Source organism: Nematolebias whitei, chromosome 21, assembly GCF_014905685.2.
Source record: "Nematolebias whitei isolate Nwh7 chromosome 21, NemWhi1, whole genome shotgun sequence".
Classification (NCBI taxonomy): Eukaryota; Metazoa; Chordata; class Actinopteri; order Cyprinodontiformes; family Rivulidae; genus Nematolebias; species Nematolebias whitei.
This window is the reverse complement of record NC_056518.1, coordinates 7180384-7200584: the sequence shown is the minus strand read 5'-3', so window position 1 is coordinate 7200584 and position 20201 is coordinate 7180384. Positions and strand designations below refer to the sequence as shown.

At 43.7% G+C, this 20201-nt stretch overlaps 1 protein-coding gene across 1 annotated transcript in view; it reads right to left on the bottom strand.

Annotated features, from left to right (window-relative positions):
- The window catches only part of slc7a14a (solute carrier family 7 member 14a), an 84778-nt gene that overhangs the window by 36310 nt on the left and 28267 nt on the right, over nucleotides 1–20201 (bottom strand). Inside the window, exons 2-3 of the mRNA XM_037695286.1 lie at nucleotides 9967–10221; nucleotides 9716–9862 (exon numbers count right to left, since the gene is read on the bottom strand). Coding sequence (XP_037551214.1) covers nucleotides 9716–9862; nucleotides 9967–10221 — 402 coding nt within the window. The remainder of the gene's footprint in view (nucleotides 1–9715; nucleotides 9863–9966; nucleotides 10222–20201) is intronic.

Sequence of the window (20201 nt, the reverse complement as noted above, 5' to 3'; positions counted from 1 at the left end):
GGCTACCATCGAGGACTGCCTGTCCGTGGCGGGAGACTGCTCGCTGGACGACGCCATGGATTTCTTCTACGCCGGCTCTCGGAGTGAATCGGATGATTCCTCTGGGACCGGTGACGTTAGCAGCAGCCCCGACGCTTGTTCCCTCCCGGGGAGCGCAGTGTTGGAAAGAGGGAGGCCGAGCGGATGCTCGACTCCCCCGGGGTTTCCCGCCTCAACGACCACACCGCTCCCTGCCGTCGGCGCGCTCCTCTCGGAGCTGCCCGCCATTATCCGGGAAGCTGCTAACGTAAAGGGGCTCTCCGTCCCCTCACCCCCCCCGCTCAGATCGGATGATCTTGCGGGAAGGTTTGGCTCCATGCCGGCTCGCCGTCCTGATCCCATTTGGCCTCGTTTTCCAGCGGTGACATCGTACTGGAACGAGGCTGCAGCCGGTCCTGGTAGGTTAAGGGCGCCCGTCTCCACTTACGCCCCCATCACCAGAGTGGAGGGATTCACCGAACGGAGCTATCCCTCGGTACCCCCCCTTGAGCCAAGCCTCGCGGAAGCCTTCGGAGCGAAGCTGTCCAGGTTGGAGAAGCGTCCCGTCCCTCCGGGGAAACACGACCAGGCGGTGACCGCGCTCTCCAACCGAGCCCACCAATGTGCTTTTCAGGCGGCCGCAGCTAGCAACAACGTGGCGCTGCTAGCATTTAGCATGTCGAAGAGGCTGGAGGCCGCAGACCTGCCGGAGGAGACAAAGAGCTCCCTGTGTAAATCGGCAGACGCCATCCTCAACATGTGCGCCGCTTCCACGGTTTGCCTGTCGAGGATTGCAGCGTGGATGACGGTAATCCAACGTTCCACCTGGCTTCGTCACTCTCCCTTGCTGCCGGAAAAGCTGCACAAGGACTTGATGGAGGGCCCCATCACATCGGACGCGTTGTTCGGAAGCAGCTTAAAGACCATGCTGGCGAACTCGAAGCAGTCGGAGGAGATGTCGGAAGCTGTGCGCCATCTCATCAAGCCGCGCGGCTCATCCCGTCCCCCAGCCCGCTGGAGAGATCGTCGCGAGCAGAGGCAGAAACATCAGCGCTCCACGGCAGCAGCAGCTTCATCTCGCTCAGCTCCACCACCAGCCCCGCCCGTCAGAGACCACCCCCCCTCCTTCTGGCAACCTGCACTTCAGCGTTTCCCCAGAGATCGCCTACAGACGGCGCTCGGGGCAAACAAACCGCAGAGCTCACGGGGGAGAAGATTTAAGAAATGACGGTCTGCGGAGGATGTGTGTATAAATGACACAGGAATTGAAATAAATGATTGTTCAATGATCAAAGTGCCTGTTTTTAGCCAGTATGTAAGCTCGGATGAGCTCACAGCCGCTACACACACATCCTCCACACATAGAGAGCCGGTGTCCTTAAATAAAGGTTTTTTAAACCCACCGTCGCTCCAACACATGTCGAGACGCTCACCCGACACCACGGTAAGCGAAATAACTCATTGTCAATCAGACCCGCACGATCACCACCCAAGCGGTGTTAAACGCGCACCCGAGCGAGGCAAGCAGCCTCCATCCAAACGGCGCTGTGTTGATGATGCACGCACAGCTGCCCGGCGCTCACCGGCTCACATCGGTATAAATGTGGGACCGCAGGCCGGGTCCGGTGGAGGCCCCCGCTCTCAGCGAAAACAACACACGCCTCATCTGAGCAAACGCGAGCGGCCGTCATCCACCGCGTCTCAGCGATCGGCAGCTCACGGCGGCATAAGCGTGAGACAGCTGAACGAATCCAGTGACGAGCCCCGCCCCCAGCGAGAGCGGCGCGCGTCCCTCCAGAGAAAACGTGCGCTCCCGCGAGGCTCACAACCTTCACTTCGACGGCACGGCGTTGATGAAGTCACGTCCTCCGCCTCTCAACGTTCGCACAGCGACGTTAAACGTGCAGCCTCACGACGTCATCAGCTGGCACACGCTTCGCTTCAGCACACACCGCCCCGCCCAGACATGAAGGTTGGTCCGCGATCCAGACACAGCGCACGGGCGCGCGCAGAACAGCCCTTTCGAGGAAGCCTCGCCTTGGGTCACGCGGAAAACATTTCTGCGACGCATGACGGCGGTCGAGGCGGAGGATTGGATGACATCCGTTCAGAACACGGCGCATCATTTAAACGCACGTCCACTCCACGAACGTTACGCAGAGTGGCAAAAAACCTGCTCGCCGGACAGATGGATGGACAGAGTGTTATGCAAGGGTTACACGCTACAATTTGCAACCCGACCCCCTCCGTTCGGAGGAGTTATAGAGACGGTCCTGTCATCACCAGACCAAATCTCAGCCTTAAATTCAGAAGTTCAGGAGCTTCTGATAAAAGGCGTAATCTCAAGAGTTCCCAACGGAGAGGAAAACACAGGGTTTTACTCACGCTACTTCCTGGTCCCCAAAAGGACCGGAGGGATGAGACCGATTCTGGATCTGTCAGCTTTCAACAAAGCGATCATGAACAGACCGTTTCACATGTTGACAAACAGACAGCTGTTGGACAACATCCAGAGAAACGACTGGTTTGTTTCCATCGATCTAAAAGATGCTTATTTTCACATACCGATCATCCCAAAACACAGGAAATTTCTGCGTTTCGCCTTTCAGGGGATGAAGTATCAGTACAACAGGCTGCCTTTCGGGTATTCCCTCGCGCCTCGTACGTTCTCAAAGTGTGTGGAGACAGCCCTGCATCCACTGCACAGAGCAGGGATGAGAGTTTTGTTTTACCTGGACGACCTGTTGCTCCTGTCACACTCCAGACAGGAAGCGCTGATACAGGCTCAGGTGTTGGCATCACACCTGTTAAATCTGGGCTTCGCCATAAATTGGAAGAAAAGCTCGATTTTCCCGGCCCAGACAATTGTTTATCTGGGAGTGGAATTAAATTCAATTACCATGAAGGCTCGCTTATCACAAACGAGAATCGACACTTTAAAAAGTCAACTCCGCCACGTAAGACCTGGCAAAGTGATAACAGCCGTCTCCGTCATGAAGCTGTTGGGAATGATGTCATCAGCTCACACAGTGGTTCCGCTGGGCTTGTTACACATGAGACGCCTCCAGAGGTGGTTTGCGCGTCTGCGTGTGGATCCAGTAAAACACAAAAGACGGATGATCACTGTCCCTCCCTCTGTGAGAGCAGACCTCCAACACTGGGGAAACACCCTGGTTCTGTCAGAGGGAGTCCCCGTCAGCAGACCCACGTCACACGTGTCAGTCTTCACAGACGCGTCGCTGTCAGGCTGGGGGGGGACATGCCTATTTCAAGCAGTAGGGGCGCTGTGGCCCCACCACACATCAGCCCACATCAATGTTTTGGAGTGTCGCACAGTGCTGAATGTGATTCAACACTTTGCTCCCGTGCTACAGAATCAACACGTGTTGATTCACACAGACAACATGGTGACTGCTGCGTACATAAACCGCCAGGGGGGTGTGCGTTCAGCCCAGATGTTACACATTGCGCGAAAGCTACTGTGTTGGGCTCACCAAAACCTGCTCTCCATCAGAGCGGTTTACATACCCGGTGTTCTGAACAGAGGAGCAGCTGTGATGTCCAGGGGCGGCCCACGTCACGCGGACTGGACCCTCCATCCAGACCTGATGTTTCAGACGTGGCAGAAGTTTGGCAAAGCAGCTGTGGACCTGTTTGCGACACGAGAGAACGCTCAGTGCCAATTATGGTTTTCCCTGAGCCCGCGAGACGATCCACCGCTGGGGGGTGGATGCATTTGCTCACAGCCCATGGCCCAAAACGCTTCTGTACGCGTTCCCCCCACCTCCTCTGATTTTACGGTTCCTGAACCGAGTTCAGGAGGAGGGATTGACAGCTCTCCTAGTAGCTCCCGAGCGCGTGAACGCACCATGGTTCCCAGTCCTGCAACGTCTGTTGTCGGGTCGTCCGTGGAAACTGCCGTGGAGGGAGGATGCTCTCCTTCAAGCAGGAGGAGCGATCAGGAGTTACCCAGAAATAGGCCAGCACCTGTGGGTCTGGCCGCTGAGCGGTCCCGCTTAGAGAGGATGGGTCTCCCTCAGGAGGTAGTGCGCACAATTCAAGATTCACGCGCTGCATCTACCACAGCTCTGTACACATCAAAGTGGACGGCCTTTCAGCGCTGGTGTACAGAGAAAGGTTTAGAGGCCACCTCATGTCCATTAGGCGGCGTGTTGTCTTTTCTTCAACAGCTGATGGATAGGAAGTTGGCATTCAGCACAATTAAAACGTATGCTGCAGCCATCTCTTCCTGCCACGAAGGGTTCGGAGACAGAACAGCTTTTAATCACCCGCTGATGAAGCGGTTTCTAAAAGGTGTACAAAGACATAGGCCGGTTTCACGCCCACTCGTTCCGCAGTGGGATTTAACGCTGGTCCTGCGAGCCCTGATCAAAGCCCCATTTGAGCCTCTGGATCAGGTTTCACTTAAATTCTTGTCTCTTAAAACAGCCCTGCTGCTGGCTTTAACATCCGCTAAGAGGGTGAGTGATTTATCTGCCCTCTCTGCCGCTCCGTCATGTCTCAGAATCCAGGCTGACGGTAGTTCAGCTGATTTAAGACCAAACCCAGCTTTTATGCCTAAAAACATCACGAGCTCTTTTAAATCAAGACAGATATCGTAGGAGGGATTTTTCCCTCCCCCCCACAGATCAGAAGAAGAAGCATCTTTTCATCTTCTCTGTCCGGTGCGGGCGTTGACGTGTTACATAGCGCGCACAGCTGCAATGCGTCAAACTCAACAATTGTTTGTGCATTATAGAGATGCATCTGCAGGTCGCCCGTTATCCACCCAGCGCTTGTCACACTGGCTGTGTGAGGCCATTTCTGAAGCCTACAGAGCATCAGATTTAGAGCCTCCTGTCAACTTCAAAGCACACTCGACCAGGTGTATTGCATCTTCGACTGCCTTGCATAATGGTATGTCAATGCAGGACATTTGCACTGCGGCTGCATGGTCAACACCCTGCTCATTTATTCGCTTTTACCTACGTGATGTAACGGCTCGTTCCATGACACATTCTGTCCTTAGTGCTCTAACAGAATGAATATTGTTGTTTTTCATGGAACTCTGTTTAAGCTCACATCTGTCTGCATGTTTCACAGTGTGAGATGTTGTTATCAGCCACAAGTTGTGTCTGTGATTTTGGTTCTATTGTCACTAATCAGTTCATGACTATTGTTACCAATCAGTTCATTTGATCAATAATCAGTTCATTGATATTAATCTGTTTATACTGTTCAGCCATGAACCAGTTGGTTCATGCCCCCCCCACCCCCTCTTTTCAACAAAGTTTTCCGGGGCGTTCATGCTTTGTCAGAACGCATAGTTACACAACATGCGTCTGTGCATGGCACATAATTACGCGACGCGTAGTTATGCACACGGGGAGCTGAGTGACAAGACGTTTTTTGGGCAAGCTTCCGCTTCTTACTGTGTTCGAATGGACCCAGTGAGGCGAGGACCACATCCGCTTCGCCCTTAACCCATCAGCGACAGCCTTAAAGGGCGAAGCCTATATGACATAGAACGTTGGTTACGTACTGTAACCCCAGATTCTATGAATATAGGCGTAGCCCTTTAAGCGTCGGGCCTCACTGGTTCCTGAATAGCTGAAGAAAAAATAAGCTATTTGGGAGCAGATTACCCGCTCTTAATGTAATTTATACGGATTGGGTGGGGCCCACACAGCAGGTGGGCGTGGACTAATTTTTTCAGTATGATGCTTGCGCATAACGGGATAAACCCATCAGCGACAGCCTTAAAGGGCGAAGCCTATATTCATAGAATCTGGGGTTACAGTACGTAACCAACGGCTTACCTCCACCCCCCAAGAAAGAAGATGGACGCCACTGTTCTCTGAGGGCACTTATGATGCATTTTGCCCCGACGTTTCAAAATAATGACACATGTGCAATGATATGTCACGTTTCACATGGCACTTTTAAGTGAGTATACGGAAATTCCCAAGCTTTTCTAGTGGGTATAAGACATATACCAGCATATCACATAGACTACACCACTGGTCTCACATCTTTAACCTGTCCATAAGCCAAAACTCTGTTCCCGACGCTTGGAAAACAGCCTTTGTTCTTCTTTTGCTGAAGGGAGGTGACCCCACCTCACTGAATAACTATTGACCGATCTCTAAACTTTGCATTTTAGCCAAGGTTCTAGAAAAACGGATAAACTCTAAAATCAAAAAGTATTTGGTCTCATTTAACATCTTTCCTTCCCATTAATCTGGTTTCAGGAAATAACACTGCACAATGACTGCTTCGCTGAAGGTTTTTATGATGTCGTTGAAGCACTGGATGCTAAGGATTATTGTGCTGCACTTTTCTTAGACCTGTATAAAGCCTTTGATAATGTGGATCATGACATCTTGTGTCATAAGCTCTCAGAAATTGGTTTCTCAGATCATAGCATTGGTTGGTTCACTAACTAGAGTTTCTCTCAGATTGGAGACAATGTGTTCAACATAATGATACTTCTTCCAGTTATTTAATAGTTAACAACAGTGTACCTCAAGGCTCAGTCTTAGGTCCCACCCTCTTCACAATCTACATAAGTAATGTAGGTCAGAGCATCCCTGATGTATCCTTGCATTTAGGGATGCACCGATCCACTTTTTTAAACTTCCGATCCGATCCCGATACCTAAGTCTGAATATCGGCCGATATCGATCCAGTTCCGATATCATCATCATCATTGATTTTATATAAGGCTGTAATAATCTCCTCTCAAGTACAATTTGTACAAATATATGCATGCATGCATGTTCAAAAAAGTTTTATTAATTTTGGATAAGTTTTAAAGTTAGAATTAAATTCTGCTAACACAAAACATGTTTCTTTTTATTCCTAGCTTTAAATTGGATATTAAAGTGATTAATTTTAAGTGACTGTTTAAAGTTATTTTATATTTTTTTAAATAAGGGGCAGATATAAGAATTTTTTTCTTCTTTCTGCACTCTTTTCATTCAATGCTTTCTTTTTCATGACTTTTTTTAAATTTTGTTTCTTTTAAATTAATGAATTAAATTAAATTAAATGTTAAATGGCTTCAAACACCTGCTAAGTTCATGGCATAAACTAACAGACATGTTCCAGTTTTTAGTATTTTACATCACTTTATAATGTAGCTGTTTTTGTTTTTAATATAATTTTCAAATCATGTTTTTATATGTTTGTTTTCTGTTGTACTGATAAATATCTCCTGGAGGGTAAACTATATCTTGGCTGCAAGTATCAAGCTGTGAAATCCTTCGTTTTCTACAACTGATAGTGGTTGGTCATGAATCATGATGAAGTTTAGTAACTTCTCTGTAAACATTCAAGCTCCGTGGTTTCAGCGATGTCTTCTTGTTCAATCCGAAGCAAGCAGTCTGATTTAGTGCAGCCACGCTCAGTCTGTCCCTCCTCAGAGACGGGCAGACTGAGCGGGGCAGATTGGATGCGGCTGGCCGGGGTCGAATCGCCTCTTTCCGGTTGAGCAAAGAGCAGCGCCCCGCTGAAGCCACGGAGCTCGAATGTCCAACCTAAAATAACTTTAACGTGGTTTAATGTGGCGCTATGGCTCTGCAGACATTGCACGATGCTGTCTTGTTTTGCGGTGTTTCTAGTGTAAAATACTTCCACACAGCGGACATGTTTTGATGAAAAGTTTGTTAGCTGTTAGCCACAGTGCTTGCTAACCCAGTCCTCATGTTGTAGCTAGCTGCAAACTCTGAAATGGATTTCCTGAATGTGAGGCGGGTCTTATTACTCTGGGTTCATGAGACACACCGTCGTTCAGGAAATCCATTCCGTAGTTTGAAACCAACATGCAACGCAACCACAAACATGCATCATGGATCGGAAATATCGGCAGGTGGATCGTAAAAATCTGATATGTAAATTATGCTGGTATCGGAGACCGATATGGATATTGGATCAGATAGGCACCATCCCTACTTGCATTTCTATGCTGATGATACAGTTGTTTATTGTCGAGCTAAAACAGTTGATAAGGTTTTCCAGCTTTTGCAATCCACTTTTGACATCATCCAGTCAGATTTGTTCAGTCTGAAACTTGCCCTAAAGGCCGACAAAACCAAAGGAATGTGTATACTGATGCATGCTCAATAATCCAGGTAGAAAAATCCAAAAAAGTTCAATCTGGTCCTCTGGACATTCAAAAAAACCAAAACAAAGCAAAGAAATATAGAAACGTTTCGTCTCTCATCCAAGAGACTTCCTCAGTCTGAGGAGCTGTTTTCAGCTCAGTCTCTTAAGTAGCACCTTCTCAGAGTGGATCAACCAGTTTGCTGCTGACAACCAAAACCAGCTGATCACATGCTCAAGAAGGACCATCAGCCTAACAATGGATCATTAGCACACTGATGGCTGTTTACTATTCACAGAGGGCTGAGTGATACTAGCAATCACAGCATTGTAAGAGGGGACAGTTGAACCCAGAGGCCTCCATCCCTGTTTAATGATGGACGATTTCTTTTCACAAAGATGGCCTCCTTTACTCCTCTCTCAAACCATTGTTCCTCTCTGTCCAGGATGTGAACATCTTCATCCTTGAAAGATGTGTCAAAGGGATGTGTTTTCAAACAGGAAGTCAGTCCCAGCAGTTTTTTCCTTCAATTTTATCCTTTTTTTTTTTTTCAATTTTATCCTTGAATGGTGCTCCTATTGAGTTTGTCGATCCCTACAAATATTTGGGTGTTTTGGTCGACTCGCATCTCTTTTTAAAGCTCCGCATGGAAAACTTGGTAAGGAAACTGAAAGTATTATTATTATTTTTTTCCAAATAGATCCTGTTTAACACTGAATGCTAGGAAACGCCTTGTAACTGTGACTTTCCTCCCCTCCATTGACTATGGTGATATTATTTACATGAACGCTCCTACAAGCACCCTGCAGATGTTGGACGCTGTCTATCATGGTGCACTAAGATTCACAACGGCTATAACTACTGTATCCACCATTGCACCCTGTATTCACTGGTTAACTGGTCCACATTAACTACACGTAGACTCTCTCACTGGTACATTTTCATCTTTAAATCACTTCTTTGTCTGTTGTATTCCTACATCTCCTCCTACATGTCTCTGCGTGAGTGCAGCTACAGCGTGTGCTCTCAGGACATTATTACCTGCAGTGTTCCATCAGTGCAGATTGAACTAGGCAAAAGGGCCTTCTCCTACTCTGCTCCTGTTTCTTGGACTATCTTGCAAAAAGACCTGAAGCTCTCGACCTTGACTTCTCTAAGTGGCTTCAAACATCTGCTAAGTTCCTGGCAAAAACCAATGCAGACATGTTCCTGGTTTTAGTTTTCTACATCACTTTACAACCTAGCTGTTTTTGTTTCATCTTTTTAATACCATTTTCTTTTATTGGTTCTTCTCAATTTGTATACTTTTTATGATTGTCTACTGTTGTCATCACTCTTTGTTAAAATCAGGTTTCTCTTGTAAATGAACCCCTGAGGCTCAATGAGATTAACCTGTATGAACAAGGGCTGAATGAATGAATGAACAAGAGATATATTTAACACATTTCCATACTGTACAGTCATAGTAGCACTAAAGCTATTCATTCAGAAACAAATAGACCCTCAAATGGTCCTTAAGAGAGATAAATTCTGCAATTAATTTTCATGTTTATTAACATAAAAAGTCAGCGAGGAATTAAGATTTAAACTCACGGAGACATAGGCAGTGAGGCAGGTGATGAGTGAAGCAGTAATGGCATAAGGAATTGCAGTGTTGGGGCTCTTGGCCTCCTCTCCTGTTGTGGCAATGATATCAAATCCAATGAAGGCATAGAAGCACGTGGCTGCACCCTGCATTACCTGTGACACACAACAGATACAGATAAGATAAATAATAGCTTAAAACAATAATAACCAGACGGATTTAAACAAGATGAATACTTAATTTGTGTGTGCATTCATACCCCTGACCACCCAAATGGAAGAAATCTCCCCTCATCCCAGTTCTCTCCGTTGACAAAAAACAGTCCAGCAATCATCATGAACACCCACACAATGAGATTGATGATGTTCAGTACATTGTTGAAGCCCACAGAGTTCTTCACTCCCAAAGCCACGATCAACGTCACCAACAATGCTATTAGCAATGCCAGTAGGTCTGGGTAGGCCTGCTCTCCTTTACCTAGAAAAGAAAGGAAACAATCAAATAAGAAATAAATCTATTTCATTCAGTCAATGTGATGGCAGGAATTAGGAAAATGACAGATATAACAAAACAAGCATTAATCCCACTGAATACCAAACAAAATTAAAATGTTAAATTTTCAACACCTCTTCCTCAAAAATGTCAGACTAGAGGGAAATAACTGAATAAAGCATTAGGTAATATTAATCTTCTCCACTTTTGCATGACACTGTTTAGTTTGTTTCTGTTCTCTCACCTGGTTAATGCCTGTGTTACTAAGTCTCGGTAAATGTATTTGTGCTGAGCATAGACCGTGTTTATGCAGATGATGCTGAGATGGGGAGTTGAGTACACTTTTAAACTGAATAGATAAGTTTTGAACTGTTTTTTTTCCCCCACAGCAGGGGAACTGTTTTTCCTTCTCGTGCACTGCAACCAGAAAAAAATCAGTTCAATTCAATTCAGTTTTTTCATTCATTCAACCTTTATTTATACAGGTTAGTTCCCATTGAGCCTCAGGGACCCATTTATAAGAGAGACCTGCTTATTTATATAGCACCAAATCACATCAGAAGTTGTCTCAGGACAATACACAAAAACATTCACATACATACAAAATCCAATTAGTAAAAGTTCTCTATCTCAGGAAGGAAGCCAACAAATGTGTTGAATCTTCACTTCATTGCAGTCTCCTATCCTGAGCAAGCACATAGGAGATAGTGGAAAGGATAAACTTCCTTTTAACAGGAAGAATCCTCCAGCAGAACCAGGCTCAGGACAAACGGCCACTTGCTTTGATTGGCTGGGTTTGAGAGAACAGGAAGGAGGGACAAACAAACACAGAATGGCAGGCCAGATGTAGGTGCAGGTGTACCCCCTACCCAGTTGTACAGATCCCTCTACATTTGACAAAATAAATGTGATTGTGACAACAAAAAAAAGGTTAAATTGTGTCATCTGAACCAGTTTCTTTAAGTGAGAAACATTTCACCCCCCATCCAGAGGACTTCCTCAGTCTACGGCCTGCCAAACTGGTCTGTCCCATAGGTAGCCTTCACTTCTAATGTGATTGTTACTGTAGTGAACTAGACCTCCAACATCAATCTGTCTCTGAGGACCTTCAGGGGACAGGAACTGTTATTTCATTGATTTGAATCCAGAAATACAAATTATCTCATCAAGAGACTATTTAATTGTATCCTGAATTAATCAATTGAAAGAACACTCTTCTTTTTTATATTATCATTAACTATTTTACAATATCTTGATAATCAAAAGTGTGTTTAGTTCATACCATTTCTAAATGTTGAAGTAAACCACTCATTTCAATCAACTGTGAAACAGTATTAATGATTTTTAAACCTCATTAGACTTGGATCATACAAGTAAATGTCTATTCACGAAGTAAGTGTGCATTCACTCTTCTGTCTGTGTGAGGAGTGGACCTGATGTCGGTCGAAAGTCAGAGACAAGTTATGAGAACGAAGTGCCTTGTTTTTAAAACTCTCAGACAGTAAATAAGAACTGGCTGGCACCTGCTTTCTCTCACTTCTTCAAAATATTTCTCTGCCTGTACTAACCGTTCTTAAAACATTTCTGCTGTCTGTTGACTTCTAATAACCCTCTGACATCACTAAAACTACACCCCTGCTGGTTGTTTCAACCAATCAGGAAGTACCAAGTGACAGGAAGTGGATACCCTTTAAAAGGCAACACTTTTTGGAACTATTCGGTCTTTTCCAGTCTTTCGGTCTTCCCAGTCTTCCTGGAACTTTCAGTCGAAGATGAGACTCAGTCTGATGGCGAGTCGTACAGGAACTTTCAGTTCTTACTGAAAGTGAACTAAATAGCTGATGGATTGGACCATGTGCCAAGGGTCCCTCCATTTCAGCGGAGTCCCAGCTGCCTCGCTGTGACTCACCCCGAGCAGTACATTCTCTCAACTTCGAAGGAAGCTTATTCTGTTGATCGGAGTATATGGAAGTACTTCTAAAGATTGTAGCCACCCTGACCGGAAACGCTGAAAAGGTAGCGTGCCAATGGACCTCTGTTCCGGAGTTGATGCATCCTCTGCTCAGGTAACAAGCCGTTGACGCCCTGAGTGTACCAGAGGGCTGAGCTGGATTCGGAGGAAGGGTGCCATTTTCTGGTTCAACACATCTTCCCTCATCCATCTAAACCTCCTCTTTAAATCTTTAAACTTCTATTCTCCTTCTCTTTAAACTTCTATTCGCCAGTAAAACAAGATAGATGCCTTCAGAGATGAATCAGTCTCAATCAGTAATCTTCTGTTGTCTTGTTTAGTAAATCGTGCCAAGTTTTATTAATCAGAAACAGATCAGCAAATCAAGTGTACATGTTTTGATGTTAAATTTTGATTCTGTTAAATAAATGACCGCATTTATTCTGATGGATCAAAGATAAATTACGTCTCATGTCACTAATTACCACTCCACTCCACAAGTTATATTGGTCACATGGCAGAAATTTAACTCGAAAAAGAAAGAATCCGTTGTAATTGAACAATTAATATTCTTTGTGTTTGAACTAGCTTTAAGAATAATTAATTAGTAGTGAAGCTAACAGCTAGTTCACTACATTATTAAAATAAAAAGACCCTTCACTTCCAGTTTTGTAGATAACATTTTAAGCAAAAAATTTATTGAATTTGTGTAAGATTGGATGAGCACTTCGCATATTGGGGGCATTTGAGATAAAACCGTAGGTCTTGCAGTAGTGAGAGATACTGTATATTAAGTGAAAAGAAAACAAATGCTTATGCTTAAACTAAACTCCTCTCAGTTGGTTTTCTGATATTCTGGGCCGACTTGCTCCTCATTGTTCCTCCATTGTCAAGAATCTTGGAGTGTTTTTAGACAGTTCATTTAAATATGAGAAGCAAATGTCCTCAGTTTTTATCAGTTATGTCTAATTGCCAAAAGATAATTGTATATTCCTCCAAAAGTCCTCAAAACTCTTATTCATGCTGTCATCACCTCTAGACTGGACTACTGCAACTCTTTACATATACGTTTTGAACAATCAGTGCTCCATGATCTGCAGTTAGTGCAGAATGTTGTTATATGTCTTTTAACTAGAAGACATCACCACAGCACTCCGTTTTTTAGCCAATTGACACTGGTTGCCTGTTCATTTTTCTATTGATTTTAAGATTATTTTACTCACTTTTAAATGGCTCGGCTCCCAGTTATTTATCAGAGCTTTTGGACCTTTTATTTTACTCTAATGAATGGCTACATACCACAGCACTTTAGGTTAATGTAATTAAATCTTTACTAAAGAAACATAACCTTGACTCAGGAATCCTAGCCAATTATAGACCTATATGTATCTAATAAACTTTCATCTCAAAAATTCTAAAGAAAATAGTTGCAGGTCAGTTGTGTGAACATCTACAAAAAAAAATCTGTTTGAAGAGTTTCAGTCAGGGTTTAGAGCTCATCACAGCATTGAATCTACACTGGTGAAAGTTACTGATCATGACCTTTGACAATGGACAAGTGTCTATACTGGTCCTGTTAGACCTGTAGTGAACTAGGCCTCAGGTCGAATCTGGCCTTGAGGGGCCTGCCTGGAACAAGAACTGTATTTCATTGATTTGAGTCCAGAAATACAGGTTGACCCATCCTGAGACTTTCTTTCTTGAATTGATCAAGTGAAAGAACACTACTTTCTATTATCATTACTATTTTACAAATGTTTTGATAATCAAATTGTGTTTAGTTCAAACCATTTTTAAATGTTGAAGTGAACTAATCATTTTTAATCAACTGTGAAACAGTATTAGTGATTTTTAATCCTCATGCAAAGTAGAAATCATGTTAAGGTCTGTTACAGAGTAATTATGCATTTTCTGATTTTCTGTCTTTGAATGAGCAAGTGTAAGTTGGTCCAAGGTTGGAGTCAAACGCAAAACAAGTTGTTGGAACGAACTGTCATGTTTTAAATCCTCTCAGACGTAAATATAGAGGCTGGCACCTGTTTTCCCCCAACTTGCCTAAATATTCCTCTCGTCTGTCTGAAAAACATTTTCAATCTGTTCCATAACATTCTTGCTGTTTTTCTGACTTCTAGTGACCTCTTACGTCACAAAAACACACCCCTGTCTGGTCGATTTTGACCAATCAGGAACCTCCCAAATGAACCGGAAATAGAGCTCTTTAAATGTCGGTACTTCCTAGTTCAAACGAGTCGGGTGGAGAGTTTGCAAAGTTTCAGTCGCTTCAGGCTTCGGCTTCAGTCGTTTGCAGCTGCAGTGCTGGGAGAACAGAAGTCCAGGCATGATCCATAGCTCTTCCGAGTCTTGTGGGATTATGACATATTCCACCTCTGAGTGGAACTTCTGAAGGACTCCACTCATGTGAAGTCCACTCGTGAGGTGAACTTGTGTCGAACAAGTACAGTCACGACTCCGAACGGTTCCCTACTATTCTTACGGAGACGCTGAAAAGTGGCTTGAAGTGGAACTTTACGCCGGAACTGAAATATCTTCAGAAAGGTAAAAAGTCGATCTTCAACCGCAAAGTGTACCGTTTGGTTAAGCTGGGTCCAGAAGGAGCGTGCCGTTCTGATGCCGACACACACACATTTCCCTCATCCATCTTTTCCTCTCCCCCTAAACTTCAATCTCCATCTTTAAACTCTTCTATCTGCTAGCAAATTAATCCAGATATTTTCAGAAATGTCTGTTGTGAAGCAAGGAAACCATCGCCGTATGGTTAATCAAATTGTACAGCTTGCTAACTAAGCCATGTTGTTGAAATCATTTTGCCAAATTAATGTAAATGTGTGATGTTAAACTTGATTCTGTAAATAAATGACCACGTTCATTTTGATGGGTCAAAGAAAATTAACGCCTCACGTTACGTTTTTAATAATTCAATGCACGACATTGTTCAGTCCAGAAAAATGAAAGAATCCGTTTAATTTATGCATATATCACAGCATATGTTCATCTACATACTGGTGGCCTCGTACGCTTCATAAATGGACTGTGTATTCATGTAACAATTGAATTATCATGTTGGCATGAAATGAAAAGTGCGGGTGGCTGTGTGAAACGCAGCGTTTTTGCAGATGCGATGCTTGGAGAAAATACAGCTATGTTTTGCAGCTAGTGATGTTTTGAAAGCTGAAATTGTGAGTCAATATGTCTGTTTAAAAGCTGAATTTGTACGTCTGTTGTGTGTGACAAATTTGCTGAGCTGTGGAAACGCTTTATTCTGTTTAAACTGTGTTCCAGACCCGGTTCTGGTCCGGCTCGGTTCTGATAAGTCCGAACGAGTGTTTTAAATGGATGGAGAGACGTTTTAAGGACTGAGCGAAGTCTCAGTGGAGCTTTGAGAGCTGATTCGTTACATTTTTAACAGAAAATAGTACATTTTGACAGTTTAAAAGACGAAAAGTTGACCGGAATATTCATGCTAAATGCTACATGCTAGCTGAAATGGCGAGCAGCGATTGGTCGAAAACCGCTGAGTTGGGTCGCCCTGATTCGCTGAAAAATGAGTGACGTGTCTGCGTCACTTCCTCTGAGTCAGCGATATAAAACCCACCCCCGCTGTTTGTCTCTGTGATTGGTTGAGAACGGCCGTGTAGAACGCTCTGATACGCTGAGAAATGAGTGATGTGTCTGCGTCACTTCCTCTGATGTCAGGTTGTAAAGCTCGGTTGAACCGAAGCCTTTTCTGTGCTTAAAATCACTAAATGTGCCGTGTCACATGTCCCCAAAACTCATGTTTCATGCAAAGAAGTCGTGCTTGTTGAAACAACGCCACGTTTAAGCTTTAAATCCGTTCAGAAATGTTGATTTAACCGAGTTTAGCCGATGCTAATTTTAAGCTAAAAAGCTAACAACAGGATGTCAACAGAACGTCCACAGGAAGTTGTCATAGGCTCCTGCTGGCATAAAGCTAACACCACCACCTGCTGTTGAAGAGGAGTATAACAGTTTTCCTGAAGAGGGACTGATAATTCCTCATAATTTTTCTTTTTCTTTTCACCACCTGGTTCAATGAGTAACTGTTAAAATAGCGAATTTCTGGAAAAGAACGGCTTAAAAAGCGTTTTTAAACTGATGTTGCTGTGAGACTTTCAGAAAAATTGCAGGTTTATAAAAATTCAGTGCTTTAGAGTAAAAACACTGAGAAGCTTGGTAATCTTGTATCTGTTAAAAATAAGCACATTAAAAAGTAACACTGCAGAGAAGCATTTACTTAAATATTCATGAATTGGGGTAAAACCTACGAATAGGTGCCCACATTTGAATAAGTTGACTTATAACAGTACTTTTGGGTAAACCCAGAGCTTAAAAAGTGTGTGAAACTCACTGCTCACTTGAATACAAATATTTACCTGTTGAAATATCTGAAGCTGGCTACTGTTTTCACCAGATAAAGTGCTGAACAGTGAATGACCATGGCTGATGGAACAGAAAAGAATATTGAGACCAAAATGGAATGGTTAGAAAAAGCGTTAGCAAAGCTAACGGAATCTTTAGTTCCATATGATAAACAGGTGGAGAGCATGAACAACAAAGAGTTATTGGACAATCTGAAGGAGGTTGCAGAGAGTGTGACCTCTACAGAAATTACAAAGTCAAGCTATGAAAAGCTGGCTAAAATGGCAATCTTGCTGAAAGAATCATTCTATACAGTGCTAAAAAAAGCTGACGACCTTGAGATAAGGTTAAACAGCGAAAAAGAGGTGGTTCAGGAAATTAAAGAACACTTCCTTCAATTTAAAAGTGAACACGAGGTCCTCACAAAAAACATTTTGAACAGATGTTTCAATCACAGCAAGATGCACGTGCAGAAATTGATTCACTGAATAGCAAAATACAGTTACTTAATGCATCACTAACAGAAGCCAGGGATGCTAAAGAGCTGTTGTCCAGAAAATACTTTGCATTAAGAAGGGATCACGTCGTGACAGTGTCACAAGTTTCCCGCTGCAAAGCTGAGATAGACGTGCTTAAAACACAACTTTGCCATGCAGAAAGGAAATATGGTGAGAGGCGTGGACAGGATGTGGAGACACACTGGGTTTCAAACCCAAATCTCCTCACATCAAACACCCCTCCATCCATACCTGAAGTGGTAGGGACAGACCTGAACAGGTCTCCTCTACCAAACATGCAACAGAGAGCATTGAAACTTCCTCTTTCAATAGATGTTCTGCTGAAACTCTCAAAATATGTACAACGCTTTGTACCGGGACCAATGGGTTCAACTGGAACAAAAGCGTACCTCAAAGACATTGAATTCAGATTGAATGGTTATCCTAATGCTACGGTTGAGGATAAAATCAGTCTGATAAGGCTCACTTCGGACAGAGAGGTGTTCACCTTCATCGAGCGTCTACCTGATGCAACGAGAAAGGATTACAACCTTCTGTGTGAAGCTTTGATCAGAGAGTACGACCCCTGCACGGGACCTGCTGGTTTCCCAGCCGCAGACAAGGTCACGCAGGGCAAGCATGAACATCCAAAAGTCTATTACAAAAGAATCTTCCAAGCTTATTTTGGTTACAGAAATGAAACCAGAATGGAGGAAGAAGAAGGTTTTAAATTTGTTTTCAGCAAAAATCTCCACACTGACATACGCATGTCAGTACAAATTATGGCAAATTTCAGAGAAAAATCCATCAATGAGATTAAACAGTGTGCTGTGAATGTGTTTGAGGCATGTTCTCATGCTAAGACGCCCATAGAGGTGTTCCCTGGTATAAAGGTTAAACCCCACTCCCTAGAACTGGAAGGACGGCGTGCCTCGCCGCCTCCTCCTAAAACAGGCGAGAAAAAGCAGTATTTTCAAACTAACAAATCACGTAATGAAGGTGCACGCTGGGACAGAAAAGCTCCTCTTTCAGAGGATGAACGTGATTATCGTATATGGGGTGAGCGTAGGACGCAAAGATATGGGATCCAAGAGGACCCATATTATCAGGGGAAGTCCGAAAAGGAACCCCCAAAAGACGTACCTAACCCTCCCCCACCTCGGACGAAACGAACCGAGGCGATAAAATCACAAAAGTTCCAGATACAATGCCCTACACCTCTGAGCTCGGAAGAGACAGAGAAACTACAAAGGTTGTTAGAAACCTTGAAACACGCTGAAATGGGATACCGACCTGGAGCACTATGTAGTGATGTGATCGCTACTAAATCAGAAGGCGCGAATGTAGTGAACTTGACCTGATGTCAAATCAATGACCTTAGGATCATATGGTCAGAAACTGTCATTTCATTGATCTGCATCTAGAAATACAGGTTAATCGATCCTGAGGCTTTCTTTCTTGAATTAATCAAGTGGAAAAGACAATTCTCTATGATCATTACTATTTTACAAATGTTTGATAATCAAATTGTGTTAGTTCAAACAATGTTTACATGTTGAAGTGAACTACTCATTTTTATTTACTTAAACAGTAGTAATGATTTTTATTCCTCATTCAAAGAAGAAATCAGGGTAATATGCATTTCTTGATTTTTCTGTCTTCAATGAGCAAATTTGTAAGTGTGTTAAAGTTCGAGCTTCGGTCAACTAAAAAGTTTATTGAAAAGAAATGTCATGTTTAACTTTCACAGCAGATACTAGGAGTCGAGACGCCACTAAGACTGGTTTTCTCCAACAATCTTTCTGTCTGTTCTTAAACAATCCTTGACTTTCCATAACACCTTACTTCACAAACCACACCTCTGCTTTGGTCCATCCACCAATCAAAAAGCTCTCAAATGAACCGGAAGTAGAGCCCATTTAAATGGACACTTCCCAGTTCAACGAGGAGTCTAAGAGTTTAGAGAGTTTTGAGAGTTCAAGAGTTCAGAGTTCTGAAGGAGTTCAGAGTTCTTGGAATCCAGAATGCAGAGATTTTGGGACAACCTGGATGCAAAACGCAGGCGTTCATGGTTGCTGCTGGGCCAAACGAGCTGAACCAGAGACGATTTTGGGAATTATAACTTCTGTTTGGATAACCTCGCACGACTCTCGAGGTATTTTAGCTGTTCTCAACGGAGACGCTGAAAGTGGCTGGAAGTAGGACTTCACGCCGACCTGATCTATCTTCAGAAAGGTAAAGTCGACCTTCACCCAAAAGTGTACCGTTTGGGACAAGCTGATTTCCAAAGAGCGTGCTGTTCTGGTTAAAACAGATAAATTCCCTCACACATCTCTCTGTAAGATAAATCTCAATTTCCATCTTCAAACTCTCCTTTCTGCTAGAAAATTAATCCAGATGTTTTCATTAATGTCTGTGGTGAAGCAACGGAAAACCATGGCCGTATGGTTTTCATTTCCTGGTTGTAAAACTGATTAATTATGCTGTTGTTGTTTTCATATTTTGCCAAATTAATGTAAATGTTTGATGTTAAACTTTGATTCTGTAAATAAATGACCGCATTCATTTTGATGGGTCAAAGATAAACAACGTCTCTCGTTACATTTCTGTTAAATTCAATGCACGCATGTTACACAGTCAGAAAAATGAAGAACCCGTTTAATGTATGAATATATCCAGTATATGTCATACTACACGAATGACAACATTACAGATGTCGGTGAAACACACCAAGACATTATGGTTGTGGCCTCCAACAACCCCTCATCGGACAAAGGGGGGGTAAACTCACACACAAACGATGATGAGTCATCGCAAGCTGAACACTCAGAACCTGATTTTCATGATTTTGAACTAGGCATTCCAGTTCTGGGAGGACTCCCAGATAACCTGGTACCGAGTCAAGAAGCTGGGCCAGTATGGTTAACAAAACCAACACAGGCCATAGCTCTTTTCTCAACCGATGACGTCGACCAAGGGCCTCAAAACTATGGAGTCTTACCCATAGACAGGTCCGACGACTCAGAAAGGGATTCGTTGGAGCTCCCCAAGGAGCAAGAACCCTCATCAGTCTCATCACAGATTGAACAGGTGGTCGCCCAAGCCGACACTCTGACATCTGATGAAGAAAGAGACAAAATTCGCCAAGTTCTTTCA